This window comes from Ustilaginoidea virens, chromosome 6 (genome assembly GCF_000687475.1).
Source record: "Ustilaginoidea virens chromosome 6, complete sequence".
In the NCBI taxonomy this organism is placed as follows: domain Eukaryota; kingdom Fungi; phylum Ascomycota; class Sordariomycetes; order Hypocreales; family Clavicipitaceae; genus Ustilaginoidea; species Ustilaginoidea virens.
In genome coordinates this window covers 2398315-2416756 of record NC_057321.1, presented here as the reverse complement: position 1 = coordinate 2416756, position 18442 = coordinate 2398315, and the positions used below count along the sequence as shown (strand labels likewise).

Genomic DNA, 18442 nt, shown 5'->3' with positions numbered 1-18442 from the left:
CTTTTTTTTTCTTTTTTTTTTCCTTCACCCTGCGCACGTCCGACGACCGACAACCGACCACCGACCACCGACGAGAGTGGAAAAGCGGCCAGGTCAGCTGGTGCGGCGTTGGTTTATTTACCGTGCTGGTTTCGTGCTTGTTTCGTGGACGAGTCTTGCGCTGCGCGGCCCTCTGCGCGTGTTTTTAACTCTGCGCCTGCGTCGCACTGGCCGCCAAAACTGCGTGTGCCGTAGCCTCCATGCCCTAACACCGTCCTTTGACTTTGAATCCTGCGCGTCCGGCCCAAAAAAAAAAAAAATTTAAAGAATAGAAAACTCAAGTTCGATTACCATACAGTGTAAAGGGAGAGAAAGGAAGAATAAAAAGACAAAAACCCCCGGCAGCAACATAAACAATATAAACCCAACCCTCCGCACCCAAACCCCGCGACCTTTACCCTGCCCCAACCCCAACTCTTCCCATCCGCATCACCGCCAACTTGTAAGGGGTCCCCCCCCCCTTCCCGGTCCGTCGACGTCGACCATGATCCTCTCGACGCTCGTATACATCGCCGCCCACGTCGCCGCCGTCCCGGTGGCGCCGCCGTCGCCACCACAGTCCGCGACCCCCGGCCCATCATCGCCAGGCCCAGCCCCCGGCCCCCCCCTCGCCGACACCCTCCTCAACACAACCCTCCTCCCGCAACTGTCCTCCATACCCCCTCCCCCCTTCCGATTCTCCCCCGTCGACGAACCGCCGAGCAGCCTCGACGGCCCCCCCGCCGTCAACTCGTCGCTGTACCACAACTCCCTCTTCCCGGGCTGTCTCTCCGTCAGGATCCAGATCGAGCCGTTCTACTTCGTCCCCCGGTGGAGGATCAAGATCAAGGAGGACGGCAGGGTGACGTGCCAGATGCGAACCTACTGCAACCGGGAGGACCAATGCCGCAACAGAAAGGAGCAGTGCTGGGGCGGCAACAAGCTCACGTGGAGGGGTCTCGCGCCCTGGTACTACAGCAAGAAGTACAAGCGGGTTCTGTACCCGTATCTGAGGGGGGAGCCGACCAAGACTCGGTCCTGCATGCATACCTGTAAGTGGCTCGGGGGGGGTGCCCTGAGCAGGGGGCGGAGACGGGTAGAAGAGAAGAAGGGGGGGGGGGGGCAACGCACTACTAATGCTGTGTTTCTAGACAGTTTTGTCAGCGTCAGGGGTTGCATCGAGCGCGTTTACGAGATTGGGCATTGCGAGGCAAAGAAGAAGAAGAAGAAGAATCAGTGAGCATGGACACGGTTGTGGATGTTGTCAGTGGATGAGTGATTGGGCGTTGCCAAGGGCCTTTGGTCGGTGTCTGAGAAACAATGCTTGAGAAATCGGGTCTGAGAAAGGGCGTCTGAGAAAGGGCGTCGGGGAAGAGGAGGACCGAAGAGGCGGTCGGTCTGAGGAAAATGAGGGTAATAACTAGTGCGTCAAGTCGGCCAACTGGTCTGCCTGGTTTGAACTGTTTGAAATGTTTGAAATGCCCAACCTGCCCCCGGACCCCGGCCCGTCTGCACCACAGCCAAGCCGCAAGTGTATCTCCGGAATGATGCATCCATCTCTTCTTGGAGAAACATCAAGGGAGCGAAGAGGTGCCGACCTGACCCTGGGACGCACGGGTACGAGCCAGCCCGGCCGGCCACGCTGGTTTGCTTGGTCCAGTCAGCACTAGCACTGGTCGGCTGGGTTTGGGCCGGGTTAGGAGCTATGCGCACATGTCACATGTAATGACTGGGTGTAGTCTTGGGTCCGGGTCCGGGGTCGGGGCCGGGGCCGGGGCCGTTAGCCGTGCGGGGCGTGGTAGGCCCGGTCGTTCGTGACTTACTTCATGGCTCCTCCTTGCTCGATGCAACGCAACGCGGCGTACTTGCTGCTGAGCACTTGGTACTTGCTACCGCTTCTTCCCCGCAAATCCAATCGGACACGAGGCATGCTACACCCAATTCGCCTTGGTACGTTTCATGCCAAGGTCTCAGTCCCTCCCTCTGGCCCCTCCTCCCAGGCCGCCCGAGTCCATCACCGTCCGTGCTCCTTGGCCCCGTCTGCCGCAGGACAAAGCCAACCTGCGCAGCTCGTCGAACTTTGGTGTTCCGAGCCCCGTCGCCGGATCCCAGCCTTCTACGGCATCCCATCCCGCTTCTGGTATGAGAGGTGCAGGAGCATGGCTATAGCTCGTGCCTTTACACCCTTCTGACCTGCCTTTGGTAATGCTAACCCAAGTCCCAGTTAGTTTGCCGCACTTCCTCGACACATGGAACATGCCTGAAAAAGGAAAGACGGAAGAAAGGGAATAAGGATGCAAGGGAGATTGCTCTGCTTACTCGGTAAAGGCCCGCAAGCCATGCTGGTAAAGCCAGGGGTTTAGAAACCCCAACGGTGGTTTCCCGTGCTTCATCCGATCGTCATTTATAAGGGCAATCATGGAAGCGAAGAGTGGAGCGGATGCGCTGTGCCGTAGACAAGATCGTCAGTCACTTGCAGGGATCCACCATGTCAGACGTAGTAGCCCCTTACCTGGTTCCTCCACCACTTTCAACCTTGCCATGGTTGAAGATGGGGTAGTTTATTCCTTGCGCTGCTACATCCGGGTACCCCCGTCCGTTGGCGTTGTAGTACTTTTTCCACTTGTCGCCGTGCTTGCCCAAGAACGGGATAACTGCAGAATCTTGCCACTTTGGGCGGTCCCAGTACTCGGAGAACCCCCCGGACGAAAAGTTCAACGCTTGTTCGGGCTCGCGTCCTTCAGTGCCGCCGACAGACGTGACATAGGGACAAGTTGCTGGAAAAGAAGGCAAAAATTTGGTCGTGTTGGTGCCGTCATTCGATTGGCACGACACGCCTGGTCCTGTGTCGCCAGACGCAGTAATAATCGACATGCCGCGAACAGTCAGCTGTCCCAACATGTCACAAATCTTTTGAGCATATACCCTGGGGACTGCCTGCTCATTGACGCCATACGAAATTGACATAACCTGTGGCAGCTCGTGGTCAGGGAGTTCCAGCATGTGACTGACAAACTGGAACCATGGCTCAATGTGCTCTTTCCCGCGATCCGAAATACTTGTCACTGTTAGAGAACCGGTCGTCTTGCGACGGTCTTCTGAGGGCCTTTTTCATTTCTCCTTTCTTCTACCGAGAGGGAAAGAGAATGACTTACTCCAAATCTGGCATGAAGCCATGATCTTCCCCTCCTGTAGAGTAAAACCGAACAGGAACTTTGTATGCCATGGCGACAGCAATTTGAATGTCCATGTTGGCTTCACCTCCTGGGTAGTTAATTCCCTGGGGGTTGGTGCCATTGTTAATGAGCTCGACGGAGAACGTGGCGCCTTTTGCGTATGCTGCGTATTGGTTCAAGTATTTTTCCAGCTGATCGTATTGAGCGGCTTGCTGCAGAAGCTGTTAGAACGCTCGCCTTCTCACTACAATCGAGAGCGTATACGCAACGGATAAACTTACCTCGCTGAAACCAACCACTCCCAAAAGTGACTTTGCATCTGGCATGGACAAGGGATTCCACATCTTGTAGAGTTCTCGAAGGCAAAATGGCGTGTTGAGTCTGTCACATTCAGCCTTCTGGCTTGAATGCTGCACCTGGGCATCGGTAATATTCCTGCGGCTGTAACGGCAGGAATCGATTGATCCCGACTGAGTCCAACGTAACCGTTTGTTCGAGGCCGAGAGCTCAAAAAACGTCGTTGGCTGAATAGCTGTAATGTAGGGTCGTACATGGACTGGTACCGAATAAAAGAGAGTTCCAATCGCCTTGCGCCCATCGTCTCGCTCGAAGACGCGATATTCGGTCGACAATAGCTTTTCGGCTACTTTCATGGAGACAACAGTGTCTATGGAATGTTCTCTGTAGTCGATTCGGCTTTGCGGGATGTTCGCAGAGACTAGCCATCGTCGCACAGAGTCGACGGCGTCCTGCGAAGGCCCAAGAAGTTTTGATGCCTCGTCGCGAGATAGATGCTGGCCGTATTTCGGGTGCCCTGGATCCGCGATTTGCGCAAGTGTCTTTTCAAGAAGCCCCTCACCACGAGACTGCAAGGTTATCGAGAGTCGAATCAGTTGATTGTGGTTCGCGGGTCCTAAATTTCTCCATCCAGCGGGTGTGTGACCCAAAGTTTCCACCACAACGGGCTGTGAAACGGTCAGTGCCGTGATGGCATTGCCCAAAGCACAGCAAAACCCGATTGTCGGTCTGACCATTCTAGCCTCTTTGCAATTCGTTTGGGAGGACCGTGTTCTGAACAAGCTAGCAGATTAATCAGTCGGGCACAGCTTCTTGTACTCGCAGTCCATGTTTTGTTTGCCTGCGGGCGTTGACGAGTTTTTTCCAGAATCCCGGCTGCTTACGGTAACGAGGCTCAGCTTGTGGATAATTCCTGCAACCTGCCGGCCGAGACTCGGTATCGGAGTTGCAAAACAGGGTCGTACTGAGTAGACAACAATATTAAGGAGGCATGCAGACTGCGCGCATTGACGATTGTGGTAGAGGATTTTCGATTGAGCGCGAGCAAAAATGCTTGAGCCACGCATTCAGCTGCTGAAAAAGAAAAGGGGGACGAGGCTCCATTTTGAAAGCACGGAAGCTCATCCCTTGAGCTTGGCCTGGAGGCTGGTCTTGAGGCTGGCAACGAGATTAACGGCTGAAAGACCAAAGTAGAGGCAAGGAAGGTCGGCCAGTCGTCGTTGGGCAGGTTGCACTTTCTTGTTGGTGAAAGAACCCTGAGAGTGGTCAATACCGATCGATCAGGAGGAAGGCACAACCAACATGTGACGTGACCCCCACGAGTACCTTGGAACAACCAGCCATCCTTTGACGAACTTTTGAATTTTCAAACCAAAAACAAAGCTGCTCTACTCTCTGGTACCGGCCACCTCGATGACGGCCATCGTCATCGCCCAGCGTGTTTGAATTTCCCATACTAGTTCTCGCGCGTCTCAATGGACTTTATTCGCTTTGGCACAATTTCGACCGGTTGCCGCAAGTTGGTTTGACGGAATGCTGCGGCTAGCAAACTCGTCAGCCACAGTTTCCCGCCGCTTAATGTTCCTGATGCTGCAGCGATGTCAAGGCGAAGCCTCGGAAAAGAAGACAGAAAAAAAGATAAAAAGGGTAAAGAAAGAAAAAAGAAAAAAGAAAAAACCCCCAGAGAGCGTGGGAGGTTGGGATAACGTTGTGGCTAGTTGCATAGGTGGCGCGGCGCCGATCATATTGGCCGCTGATCTTTCCTAGAATGGCAGGTGGGATTGATGTCTTATTTCCTTCCTGAAGATATTATTGCCTATTCACAGGTTATTGTTTGGCCAACTTGTTGACTGATCAGCGTGGCGTACCCTCCTTGACAGCCGCACAGGGTGCGTTTCGTGATTCGGCTTGAGACGGTTTGGGACTGCTTGACTTTGCGGCATCGTCTCGCCGAGATGAAACTGCGTCGGGCGGGAAGTTTGAACCAACTTTTCCAGGGGCTGGCGACGACTGGATGCGACATGGATCGCTCATCGCCTGCTTGACCAAGAAACGATGGAGATTTATTTCCCCGACCATGAAAACTTGGACCCCTTTGACCGTTTGGGTTTTGGGATGATTTTGCCACCCAGGAATCAAGATACCCGCAGCAAGAGTTTGGCCGATGCACTCGAACAATGGCGGAGAGCCCGCTCATCAGAGGCAGCTCCATCACCGTCAATTAGATCCGCAGCACCAAATTAGGTCTATTCTGATGACGGGGTGCAGCTTTCTGCGTACGCCGTGGATTCAGGCGTCAAAGGGGCCTCTATTTGTGCACCTGGACCCTGCTATTTGCACTGCATCAACTGCAAAGCAGGGTTGAACAAAAATCCATCGTCGTCATCTAATCTACGCCTCTGGTCTTATTCCATGATTTGTTTCAAGTCATGCACAACTTCCCTTACCCGATTATCCGCTTCCACGGCCTGACAAAGAGGTTGCAGCGTCTTTTCTTCAACAGCACGTTCAACAGCTGCACGCGACAGGAGGTGCTGGCACAACCGAAAGGACCCGTTTCTCTTGTTTCCGCTAAGAATCATGTACCGCAAGCTGCAGCAATAATCCTGAAACCGGTATTCAACACGCGACGAGGAGTAGCTCCTCACGGCTGCCTCGTGGTCATGGTATCCTTCTGCCACTTTGACTAGACTCCAGCCGGGCATATCGGGTATTCGAGAGGCATAGCGTCTGGCCTATTGCAATCGATTTTGGGGCCAAGTCAAGGATGTATCGCCCTAGTCCATTACCGGGCCCACGGCAGCAGCTACATCGACAAGTGTGCCAAACCGAACCGCAGAGCGTGTTTCAAGACCAGCAGCTTCAGCCATGTCGGCCTTCCAAGAGGGGCGGCAAGAGCGGGTGCTGAAACTAGGCGATGGTGGCGAGAACGGCCAGCAACTTGATGCTCTTCACAGCCGGTGGTCTTCCCTCTATTTCCCGATGCTCCATGGTACAGTGATGGAAGATTCAGCGGCAATGGAATGTGGCGCCGCACGCCGCGGCTTCCATTCCCCTTAGCCCCGCGAGACGCCACCCTTTTATATTGATCAATGCCGTTGTCTACCACTGGACGACTGAGGTGGGACCTTCGTTGGAGCACGTAGTCGTGGAGTTCTCCGGACTGACCAGGTCGAGCAAAGGCTTCCGAATCAGCCCCGGGACAACAGAAAACGGAAAATGGTGGGCACACGGCATTGCCTCTTCAGACCTGGCGCCGGGCGAACACCGCGGCTCCGATGGCCCGACATGACGCAAAGAGCACTGTCATGATCTGGGCACATTGTTTCAGGCTTGGAGCTCTGTTTACGAGCCCGTTCAACCTGGGTTTCCCCACACGCGGATATATATGGGACTAGATGGCGATCGGCGCGATACCAGGCCGGCAGCTACGGAGGCAGGTTTCAGAGGCGCCGGCGGGAACAAGCCGCACGCTCTCGATTGGGTTGTAGAGCCGTGAGATGGGACATTGTCATGGGCGCCTGCGCCTGCCCTGAGCATGTGCGGCAAATCCCGAAACGGACCGGCAGCAACCGAATTTTTGCGATGCGCGTCGCGGGCCGGAAACCCGGAAAGGGCTTAAATGAGGAGGAGGAAACAGCTGCAGCGCCAGGTCATCAATTGCGGCTCCTTCCAGGTTCCGCCCCCTCTGTGCTACAGCAGCAGCCTACTTTTCTCCTCTAGCGTCATCCCTTTTCCCTCGCTAGCAGGAGCTCGAACCAAGTTCCACAGACGGTAGCCATCTGTCGGCGGGGATACCGGTGGATCATCACATATGTCGGGAATATCCGGATACGAATGTGGCACATATAACCGAGGGAACAGTAGCCCCTTAGGGTTACCCCCGTGCCCACTATAAATAGCTAGTAACCTGAGTACTATTAAGACAGGTCAGGTCAACCCTTTACAAGATACCGCTTTCTCTCCCTGCTTCCTGACATAGTAGCAATTATGAAAATAACATAACAACCTCATTCTTATCCTTTTATTAGGTGCCACAGCACTATATTGTTCGATATCTAAGATTATACTATAATTACCGCTCTCCTCGGATATCTATTAAGGTATAACAGTGGATTCCTACTAGATCTATTAAAACCTCGTATTACTATTGTACTCGTATGGCCTCCTATAACAAAAAAGAAGCTATTCGGAAGATCGCGATACTTTTTTATGATTCAACTTCATCTATAATTAACCTATTCAGTCAGATAATCAGCCTTTCGTGCCTAAAACATTACAGACAGCAAAGATAGGTGCCGATATAGTTAATTATAATAAACCTATATACATTCTAACATCCCGATATGAGTAGGATATCTAATATAATTATATTCAGAGCGAGGCTTAAGTAAAGAAGGTATAAGATCTTATTAATCCTAATTAAGCGATAATCCTTAATAAACCTAAGGATATTTCGCTCCGACTATATCGACCTATTCTAATATTATCGGCGGAAGAAATACTAATAGAAAGTAGTCCTTCTAGCAATACTAGGGTAGCCTCGGCGTCAAAGGCAGTATCTAGAGCAACGCAAAGCTATTTACAGCCAGACTAATAGCCAGAAGACCCAAATAACTATTTTAAATAGAGATAAATCCCAGACGGCCTAGGCCCTAACAAATGGGTTAATTACGTTAATAACTTATTAAGAAACGACCGGCACGATTATACTAAGCTAGAATAGGCCCTTTCTAAATATATAGAGTGGTTCAATACAACCCTCGGCCCAGAATTTAAACAGATGATAGCAATAAGGTTAATAATAAGGGATAAATTATACATTCTTATTAAGCGTATACTGTCGGAATCGCTGTTGCAAGGTGCCTAATTGGGCACATTGCGACGGATGTGCCGCGCACACCCGTTGCGCACGATGTGGCCACTTTTGCCCCTTTTGCCCCTGTGCCCCTAAGCCCGGTAGGGCACGCGGGCAGCCCGGCCCGACCGCGCCGATGCACGTGACTACGGCACGCACAAAAAGGCCACATCGTGTAATTACTCTTTTGCTTCCTTTCTTTCCTCTTAGTTAATCAGTCATAATCAAAGAAGTAATTATACCTTTAACCGGTGACCTCACGGTACTTAATACCACGCACGCAACCCTACGTACAACTAGGTACCCCTTGATGTGACACCAATACTGATTAGTGAAGTTGAAGTTCACTTCATAGATTAGCTAGGACTAGCAAGAAGAGACGGTTTAATTAAATCGTGCTAATAAGGAACGTGATCTAGCCTATTCAGAGGAACGGCTACGGATATCACGAACTAAGGGATAAACTGATTGTATCTAACCTTCCCTACTCGTCTATCACGAGGAACAATCGCTAAATATCACACTAATAGTATAACAGCCAGTAAATACCATTAGCAAGCACACAAACGCAGGTTCTTACGCAAGCGACTCAGAGCCTCACAACAGTAAAGAACCTATTTACCGTTATATTCAACAGTCAAATAAGCAACCGGAACGCCTATAATATCCTGCCCGACTATTGCTTCTTTCCTTACTTCCTTCCTGACCTTCTTCCTTACTTCCTTCCTTCCTTCTTTTCATTAATTACTTCCTTCTTTCTTTTATTAATTACTTCTTTCTAATATATATGCCTACCCCTATTAACATCACGATAGAGGGATTACTACCCGAAAAGCTCAGGCCTTACGCCGATACTATCATAGAGGACTAGGTAAATTTAAAAGGGCAGATTGACCCTACTAATGCCATAGACAAATAGTTATATAATCGTATCGCCTACCTTATCAATAACTACATAATAGGCGATAAGATGGATAATGATCTATAGGAATAATTCTGTAATGATTGTAAGGAATAGACCGAGGAGCTATTTAACTATATTAATAAACGGCTTCTATAGGAATTCCGAACAACCCTACGGGAATATAGGGTATATATTAGAAGCATAGGATCGTCAGCAGTCAAGACCCTTACCCACTATCTCCAATAAGAGTATATGCCTAAGTGGCCTTAAGAGGAAATAGATCTCTAATTTGCACGCAAAACCTTTATATCCCGGTTAAATCCAGATAGGGAACAATTAGTCCTTACTATTTATACCGAACGGGAGATATAAATAAACTAAAATACCCCCTTTATTATAAGCTCGAGGAATTCACTCCCTGCTATAATTATTCGAATACCCTTATAAATACCCTCACGGATACCCTTATAGATACCCTTGCGATTGCCATCACGAACACCCTTGCGATTACCCTTGCGAAGACCTTTATAAGCCCCTTCGACCCCCAGGGACTTTGCAATACTAACGGCATAATAACCCTTTATCCCTTTATCTATATTAAAAAAAGCCCCTATTCCTACTAATACCGAAGAAGAAAAGGGCCGGCCGCTATAATAGAAAGGGAAAACGCCTATTTACAAGCCGCTATTTAAGACAGGGGAAAGCTCCCGACAACAGTATATAATAGACGATAACTATAGCCCGACCGACTAAATACTACACCCTAGGGGTTATACCCCTAGCCGAGCTAGCCGAGGCGGCTATCTTAATGCCCCTCGGAATCATAATATGCCCATAAGGACTAGAAGTCAGGTTATATGCCCCGATGATATGCTTCCCTTAATAAAAAGACCCGACGGCAATACACTCGAAGTCACCAATATCAATATTCCCTAATATACTGCTACTAGCGGCACCGGGCAAGCCCCTAATATTAATAAAATAGCTGCCCCTAATACTAGATATCACGAATTATAGTATCACAGCCACAACTAATAGGCACAAATGCCTCAACTACTGGCTCTAATGCCTCACCCGATAATGCTAAAGATAGGCATGGCACCGGACCCCTCCCGGCACTATCGGCCTACCTAGGCCGATAAACGGACCATCTTGACGGGAGGACCGGTAAACCCAAACCGACCTAGGTTATAAGATAACCCAGCCAGAGATCCCGCCAGCCTACCGTAAGGCTACTAATAAGCTATTTTAGAATACCCTCTAGAATACCACTAAGAAGATCATACCCAAAGAGCCTATATAGAGGCCGGGTTTAACGATATTTCGAAGAAGATATCTAACCTCTTACGCAGCTATCATATAGAGGATAGATATAGCGGCAAAATAGATGACTTCCTTATACTAAAGATAGTATCCTTTAAGAGCAAGTACTGCCTTTTAGGATTGCCCGATTATACACTCACTAAAGCCTTTTAAATCATACTAATCGGCGATACTAAAACCTACTACTTTAATAATATCGAACGCATTCGCAATACCCTTACTTTCGACAATATAGTCCGCAAAGTTAAAAGCTATTTCGAGAATAAGAGCATAAAGCAATTCTATTTGCACCATTAGAATAGAATAACGCTTCAATCAACTATCGCGAAACATCCTAATAAATTAAAGCTTAAATGCCTTAATATCCTACTAAAGGAACTTCAACGCCTATATTGTGGTCTTTTTCCCCCCTTTATAGTGGATATAAAGCTTTATCGATAAGTACTTAATACTGTCAGGGATACCCCTGAGTATAGCCAGGCTATATATCGTTATGCCCCTATATTCGAAGGCCTCGCCGCTGACCTATAGCGATCCCTTTCCATCTATAAGACTACCCATATAACTTAATAGCATTATTTCCTTTAATAGCAGCCCTAATAACATCAGGATATTAAAGATATTAATAGTAATATAGCATTATTTACAGATCGTAGATACGGTCAATCCTATAACCGGTATCAACGCCCCTAATAATACGGACCCCCTTAATGGCAACAATAGAATCGCGCCTTTCTAGCTAGGCCCCATCAAAGAAGATGCTTCGTTTGCAATAAATCAGGATATTAGTTATCTAACTATACTAATAAAGAGCAATAAGAATTAAAGGCATAATAGCTAAAGAACCGCTCTAACCGGACCGCCCCTAATAACAAGAAATTCCGTATTTTCCTATAGGAATACGAAGGGATTGCCAACTAAGCCCTTAAAGATACCGATTTTAATAATATCATTGAAGATATTGAAGTTATAATGGCAGGGGTTATACATTAGGATACAGAGGACGCTATCGCACCATAAATTACAGCTACTCAGTATTTCCAAGCCCCCCTATAAATAGAGGCATTACCAATTAAGACATTACAAGCCTTACAAGATAAATCATACCGATATGCCTTCCTATAAATTGACCCCTTCTAAATGCCCTTACTAGACTATAATTCTGCCTTTCTAGAAGAAGAACGCTATAGTGACTATACCTTCCGCGGAATCCTACTAAATACCAGCGCCTCCGGCCTATCTACAGTAGGCATAGGTTAAGTAAGAGCCCTAATAAGATTGATGAAATCTTTAACGATTGAGTCAATAGATACGCAGTATACCATTAATTTCGGAGCAGGTTCTGCCATATCTTCTAGTATATTAAATGTCCTAACGATATTCAGTAATATCCCCTTCTATATTCTTAATAGCAGCACCCCCTTTCTCTATTCTATTACGGATATAGATAGGATAGGCATAAAGCTAGATAATATTAATAACTTGCTTATCAAAGGGGATATTAAGGTTCCAATTATTAGGAAATAGGGACATCTATAGTGGACTCTTAATGCTATAGATACTATAGCCTTCTATCTATTATTATAGGAAATCCATTAGTTATATCGTCAATTCGAGCACCCCTCTATTAATAGGCTCTCTAAATTACTTCAACGGGCTAGTTATAATGATATTAACCGTAATATCATCGAGAGTATCACCTATATATGCTATTAATGCCAGATAAACGCAAAGGCACCTAATCGGTTTAAATTCACCCTTAAGGATAATAATACTAGCCAATTTAACTACGAAATTATTATCAACATCCTTCATATTAATAATCGGCCGGTATTATATATTGTGGATGCTATAATAAGCTTCTAGGCAGCTAGGTTCCTCGATCCACAAAAACAGAAGGCCTAAGATATTTAGAATGCCTTTAAGGAATACTAGATCGATATATACCTCGGCCCGCTAGATTAGATAGTTTATAATGCCGGTCTAAACTTCGCCTCTGCTAAATTCCGTTATAATGCCCGGCTTTTCTCTATTAATATAGATGAAATCCCCATCAAAGCCCACCATAGCATTAGTAAAGTCGAGAGATACTATGCCCTATTACGCAAAGCCTATACCATCGTCAATAAAGAAGTAGGCGACCTATTAATAAGGGAATAGAAACTATAACTAGCTATTAAAGCCGTTAATGATTCTGCTAGGCCTAATAGCCTCGTACCTATATTATTAGTCTTTAGAGTGTATCCCCGACTTATAGATGACTCACCCCCTAGCCTATTAGTATTATAATGTGCCTTAATATTACGAAAGGCTACTAACGAAGCTAGGAAATGCCTCGCTAAGCGACAGGTTCGCGATGCCCTCGCCTAATGGAATAGCCCGAACATATAGCCTATCCACCAATTACCCCTATAGTCCGACATACAGGTATAGAGAGAAAAGGGTGGATAGTATAGGCCGTACCGGCTAATCAGCCTCGAAGGTGAGACCTATATTATGCAAATGCTATATAGCCCCGTTAAGTTCCGGTTAATGGTCGTCAAGCCATATAACTATAACCCCGATGATGCTAAAGATATCGTCTATACCGAAGGCCCGGCCCGCCCCGGCAGGCTAGAAGTCAGGATACCGGCTGCAGCCGCACCTCCAGCCGCGATAACACCTACAGCCGCGACATATCTATCGCTAGCCACTAGCCCTGATTAAGTCAGGCCAATATTACTAGCAAGGGTGGTATCCAATGTTATAATTAATAAGGACTAAAAAGAGGCTCTCGTCAATACTATCGCTTCTAATACCGTTATTAATGCCTCTTTCCTAACCGCCAAAGAGCAAGCCGACCTATAGCTTACTAGCCAATTACGCTAGGAAGGTAAGATTACGACCCCTAGAGACCCTTTTGAGCAGTCAGACTATATAGAGATTAAAGCATTATAGGCCCGTGATATATTTAGATTTGTCACCTTTGATATCAGTCAATATAGAGCCTAACGCCTATTTAACTCACGTATAGTATAGGAAATCAAAGGTAAAGGCATAGATACGCTATATAAGAAATCACGACTCGTTATACAAGGTCATAATAATGATAAAAAGCAATTAATATTGACTTAATCCCCTATAATCTAACGGGCTAGTCAATGGCTACTTATATTATTAGCCCTATTACTATAACGCTCTTACGGCCTATTCCTTTGGATATATAATATCACACAGGCTTATATGCAATCTTCTATAACCCTTAATCGTTTAATTATCGCCAAGCTACCTAAGCAAATAGCGCATCAATACCCCGATAATACGATTATAGAAGTAGTTAAGCCACTATACGGAATAGCTAAGGCAGGCACCTACTAGTAGGCAATATACTTCCGGCACTATCGCGAAAAGTTGGGCATAACTATATCAACCTATGACCCCTATTTGCTAATATCCGCCGGTAATGATAATACTAACCGTACTAGCGATACTAGCATATGCTTCGGTATTATAGGTATACAGACTAACGATACCCTTAGCCTAAGTGATAATGCCTTCTTCCAACGGGAAGAATTAGAGCTTACTAAAGCAGGCTTTAACGCCAAGCCTAAAACGAAGCTATTACTAACCGTGCCCCTAATATTCAACGGGTATATACTGACGGCCAATACTAATGGTATAATATTATACCAGAAAGGTTAAAGTAAGAAGATCGCAACCATTAATAAGAATGCGCCTACAGCCTAGCGTAATTATATCGAATAACGCGCTCGCAGTGCTTATATAGCTATAGTCTGCCAGCCTAAGGCATCTTTCGACCTATCCATCGCGGCATAATATCAACAGCCTAACCCTAAGGATATCGCGAGGTTAAATAAGCGCCTTCAATAGCAGCGCGATAATCAGGATTGTAGCTTATAGTACATCAACTTGGCCCTTACCATAGCTAAGATCTTTATATTTATTGACAGATCCTTTGCTAACTGTTGAAATCAGCGCCTTTTTAGCTGTATTTTGGTACTGGTCTCGCCACCATACGACGTCTCTACGTTGAGATATCACGGTGGCTATACCAGGCGCTATGGTGGGGCACAGCGCCCCACAACGCCGATTACAGTGGGCCACAGCGCCGGTCACGGCACCGGCACAGTGCCCCACAGTCGGCCACAGCGGCCGGTCACAGTGGGCCACAGGGCCCACAACAGGCGGCGCATTTCTACAGGATTACCAAATGGGCAAACCTTGCTAATACCAGCACTTTCGGCCTTCTACATACAGTCACCCGCTACACCGCGCCTTTACGGCACACCGGTATAGGGCTTCCGGCCCGTACGGCACACCGATATAGGGCTTCCGGCCCGTACGGCAGGCTGTTATAGGGCATCCGGCACACCGCTACAAGCCACTGGGCTTGGTTGGGTAGGCATTGGGTAGGCACTGGGTAGGATATTGGGCACAGACTGGGCACGGTTGGGCAGACCGACTTTTCGTCGGGTTTTTCGCTATTTTTACGGTTTTTCATTATTTTCAACCACTTTTTCAAGATAGTAGAAATATGCCCAAAATTCCCTCTTTCTAGCTAGAATAGTCACCAACAATTAGAATCAGATTTCCCTGACATCTTTGCTCTGGTCAACCTCTTATGCGCTTTAAATCTTTAACCAGCTCTTTGTTTTATTCTGCAACGCCTTGTACGCCACTGTCGGTATCCAGTACATTTCCAACAGTGTTCTGAATCACCATTTTGCAACACTAACAATAAAGATTTAAGCTCCCAGATTGGTTACGTAATTATGCTAGGGAATGAGGCAGATACTGCGAATAACGCCTTCCAGCTAACCGATAATATTATTACTTATAGCTCTATAAAGAGCAAGTGGGTAATACGCAGCGCACTCGCTTCGGAGCTATATAGTATAGTGCAAGGGGTCGATATCGCATACGCGATAGGCACGACCCTCAATATGATTACTAGCAGGCTAGGATTGCCGAAGATCCCTACAGTTATATATACAGATTCGTTTTCGCTATACAAATGCCTTATTAAGCTGGGTACTACTAAGGAAAAGAGGCTTATAATAGATATTATAGCCCTACGATAGTTATATAAGCTGTTGATATAAACTCGGGGTACCCAGTTATACGTAGGGTCGCGCGCGTGGTATCATGTACCGTGAGGTCACCAAGTAAAGGATTTATTGACTTTACTAATGACTAAATATCTAAAAGGAAAGAAAGGAAGCAAAAGAGGGTAATTACACGATGTGGCCTTTTTGTGCGTGTGCTGTTGTTACGTGCATCGGCGCAGTCGGGCCGGGCTGCCCGCGTGCCCTACCGGGCTCAGGGGTAAAGGGGCAAAAGGGGCCAAAGTGGCCACATCGTGCGCATCGGGTGTGCACGGCACATCCGTCGCAATATGCCCAATTAGGCACCTTGCGACAGCGATTCCGACACTGGCAGCTTCTCTTTTTATAGAAGCAAACATCGGAATCGCCAGGATGTAAGGCGCACACATAGAAAAGAAAGTGCGGCGCGGTCTCGGCAGGTTATGCCGCCGATAACGCTGTCGCGCCGCGCGGCCGGCTTGTACAGGATCATACCGTATAGCCGGTATGTTGAATATCGCAGCCGAAACAAAAGGGTAAAAAGGGGCAGCAGTAAACGCAGTAAAAGCAACAAATGCGCACAACATTAAACATAGGAAAATCCACACACTTGCCACCCATGACATCACCAATACCTTCCAAACGCAGTCAGATATTGACCGGCCTCTTTACCCACCCTTCCACACATATAACAGCCTTATTTTAGTCGACGAAGGTCTTAAGGGCTTTATTGGGCATTCCTTTAGTTATTATATCGGCGAGGTTATCATTCCCATTAATCCAGCGAATCTTATAGATTTCCCGGCGCTCGTATGACTATCGTAAGGCTATAATATCTATCATAAGCCTCTTCTCTTTCGTAGTGCCTAGCTTAACAAGGCATTCGTACAACGAAAAAGAATCTATGCACACAACGGTAGGGATCTTCGGTAATCCCAACCTGCTGGTAATCATATTAAGGGTCGTGCCTATCGCATATGCGATATCGACCCCTTATACCATACTATACAGCTCCGAAGCGAGTGCGCTACGCATTATACGCTTACTCTTTATAGAGCTATAAGTAATGATATTACCTATCAGGTTGAAGGCATTATCCGCTATATCTTCCTCGTTCCCTAGCATAATCACGTAACCAATCTAGGAGCTTAAATCTTTATTATTGGTAAAGGATCCGTCAATAAATACAAAGAGTTTGGCTGTAGCAAGGGCCAGATTGATATACCGTAAGCCACGATCCTAGTTATCGCATTGCTATTGAAGGCGCTTATTCAACCTCGCGATATCGTTAGGGTCAGGTTGCTAGTGTTGTGCTGCGATAGATAGGTCAAAAGACGCCTTAGGCTAGCAGACCGTAGCTATATAAGCACCGCGAGCGCATTGCTCGACATAGTTACGCTGGGCTGTGGGCGCATTCTTATCGATGGTCGTGATCTTCTTGCTTTAACCTTTCTGGCATAGGGTTATACCGTTATTATCAGCCGTTAGGATACATCCGTTGAATATCAGGGGTACGGTTGGCGATAGCCTCGTCTTAGGCTTTACGTTGAAGCCTGCCTTGGTAAGCTCTAATTCTTCCCGTTGGGAGAAGGCATCGTCACTCAGGCCGAGGGTATCGTCAGTCTGCATACCCACAATACCGAAGCATATGCTAGTATCGTTGGTATCGCCAGTACGGTCAGGATCGCTAGTAGATATCAGCAAACAGGGGTCATATATCGATGTGGTTATGCCCAACTTCTCGCGATGGTGCCGGAAGTATGTCGCCCACTAGTGGGTGCCTGCCTCAGCTATTCCGTATAGTGGCTTCACCACTTCCATAATAGTGTTATCAGGGTATTGGTGAGCTATTTGCTTGGGTAACTTAGCGATGATCGACCGGTTGAGGGTAGTTGATAACTGCACGTAAGCCTGTGTGATATCACATATCCAGAGGAATAAGCCGTGAGAGCGTTATAGTGATAGGGCCAATGATATAAGTAACCGTTGACTAGCCCGTTGGATTATAGGGGACTGAGTCAATATTAGTTGCTTCTCGTCATCACTATAACCTTATATAACGAGTCGTGATTTCTCATACGGCGTATCCGTGCCTTTACCCTTAATCTCTCGTACTATACGTGAGTTAAACAGACGTTAGGCTCTATATTTACCGATATTAAAGGTAATAAATCGGAATACATCGCGGGCCTATAATACTTCTACCTCTGTATGGTCAGACTATTCGAAAGGGGCTCCAGGGGTTGTAATCTTTCCTTCGCGGCGTAATTGGCTAGTAAGCTGCAGGTCGGCTTGCTCTTTCGCGGTTAGGAAAGAGGCGTTAATAACGGTATTAGAAGCGATAGTATTAACGAGAGCCTCTTCTTAGTCCTTATTGATCATGACGTCGGATACCACCCGTGCTGGTAGTAGTGATACTGGCCTGACTTGCTCAGAGTCAGTAGCTGGCGACGGATATATCGCGGCTGCAGGTGTTATCGATGATGTCTCGGCTGGAGGTGCGGGTGCAGCCGGTATCCTGACTTCCAATCTGCCGGGGCGGGCCGGGCCTTCGGCATAGACGACATCTTCGGGATCGTCCGCATCGGAGTTATTATCGGGGTCGTGGTTATAAGGCTTAACGACCGTTGACCGGAACTTGACCGGGCCATATGGCATCTATACGATGTAGGTCTCACTATTAAGGCTGATTAGTCGGTACGGCCCGTGCCATCCACCCTTTTCTCTCCATACCCGTACATCTGACTATAGGGGCAGTCGGTAGATAGGCCGCGTATCCAGG

The 18442-nt window shown here is 47.4% G+C and overlaps 5 protein-coding genes across 5 annotated transcripts; 2 read left to right on the top strand and 3 right to left on the bottom strand.

The window, feature by feature from the left end:
• Positions 1-523: 523 nt before the first annotated feature.
• UV8b_07562 (uncharacterized protein) lies at positions 524-1258 on the top strand (the record flags this gene model as incomplete). Its single annotated transcript, XM_043145059.1, has 2 exons — positions 524-1070; positions 1170-1258. The coding sequence occupies 2 exons, from the start codon at positions 524-526 to the stop codon at positions 1256-1258; spliced, it is 636 nt and encodes a 211-aa protein (XP_043000994.1).
• Positions 1259-1988: 730 nt separating this feature from the next.
• Positions 1989-4228, bottom strand: UV8b_07561 (uncharacterized protein; the record flags this gene model as incomplete). Its single annotated transcript, XM_043145058.1, has 5 exons — positions 1989-2226; positions 2338-2463; positions 2531-3076; positions 3174-3406; positions 3476-4228. 5 exons carry the CDS (start codon positions 4226-4228, stop codon positions 1989-1991), a joined length of 1896 nt encoding a protein of 631 aa, XP_043000993.1.
• A 384-nt stretch (positions 4229-4612) lies between these two features.
• On the bottom strand, positions 4613-4946 carry UV8b_07560 (uncharacterized protein; the record flags this gene model as incomplete). The annotated part of the gene is made up of 2 exons (XM_043145057.1): positions 4613-4747; positions 4848-4946. 2 exons carry the CDS (start codon positions 4944-4946, stop codon positions 4613-4615), a joined length of 234 nt encoding a protein of 77 aa, XP_043000992.1.
• A 950-nt stretch (positions 4947-5896) lies between these two features.
• UV8b_07559 (uncharacterized protein) lies at positions 5897-6196 on the bottom strand (the record flags this gene model as incomplete). The annotated part of the gene is made up of 1 exon (XM_043145056.1): positions 5897-6196. One exon carries the CDS (start codon positions 6194-6196, stop codon positions 5897-5899), a length of 300 nt encoding a protein of 99 aa, XP_043000991.1.
• An 11844-nt stretch (positions 6197-18040) lies between these two features.
• On the top strand, positions 18041-18220 carry UV8b_07558 (uncharacterized protein; the record flags this gene model as incomplete). Its single annotated transcript, XM_043145055.1, has 1 exon — positions 18041-18220. One exon carries the CDS (start codon positions 18041-18043, stop codon positions 18218-18220), a length of 180 nt encoding a protein of 59 aa, XP_043000990.1.
• Positions 18221-18442: the final 222 nt, after the last annotated feature.